Consider the following 559-nt stretch of genomic DNA (forward strand, 5'->3'; position numbering starts at 1 on the left):
CGCTGCCCTGGCTGGACGGGAGCAAGGCGCTGAGCAGCCACCACAGCGCTTCCCCCTGGAACCTCAGCCCTTTCTCCAAGACCTCCATCCATCACAGCTCGCCGGGACCCCTTTCCGTCTACCCGCCCGCCTCTTCTTCCACTTTATCCGCCGGCCACTCCAGCCCGCACCTTTTCACTTTCCCACCGACCCCTCCTAAAGATGTGTCCCCGGATCCGTCCATCTCCACCCCCGGCTCCACCGGCTCCACCCGGCAGGACGAGAAGGAATGCATCAAATACCAGGTGTCCCTGGCCGACACCATGAAGCTGGAGTCCTCTCACTCTCGGAGCAGCATGGCCTCTTTAGGAGGAGCCACCTCCTCCGCTCATCACCCCATCACTACCTACCCACCGTATGTCCCAGAATATGGCTCTGGACTTTTTCCCCCCAGTAGCCTCTTAGGAGGATCGCCCACCGGCTTCGGCTGTAAATCGCGACCGAAAGCACGGTCAAGCACAGGTAGGGCTTTTGGCTTCTTCATCCCCGTTGTTTGGGAGAGGAAGTTTTGGGCGGGAGG

General features: G+C 60.8%; 1 protein-coding gene across 1 annotated transcript in view; it reads left to right on the forward strand.

Annotated features, from left to right (window-relative positions):
• Nucleotides 1–5: 5 nt before the first annotated feature.
• The window catches only part of GATA3 (GATA binding protein 3), a gene marked incomplete at its 5' end in the record, with an annotated part of 18,014 nt that continues 17,460 nt past the window's right edge, over nucleotides 6–559 (forward strand). Inside the window, one exon of the mRNA XM_009648405.2 lies at nucleotides 6–501. Within this exon, the coding sequence (XP_009646700.1) occupies nucleotides 6–501 (496 nt within the window). The remainder of the gene's footprint in view (nucleotides 502–559) is intronic.

This window comes from Egretta garzetta, unplaced genomic scaffold (assembly GCF_000687185.1).
Source record: "Egretta garzetta isolate BGI_Z169 unplaced genomic scaffold, ASM68718v1 scaffold260, whole genome shotgun sequence".
In the NCBI taxonomy this organism is placed as follows: domain Eukaryota; kingdom Metazoa; phylum Chordata; class Aves; order Pelecaniformes; family Ardeidae; genus Egretta; species Egretta garzetta.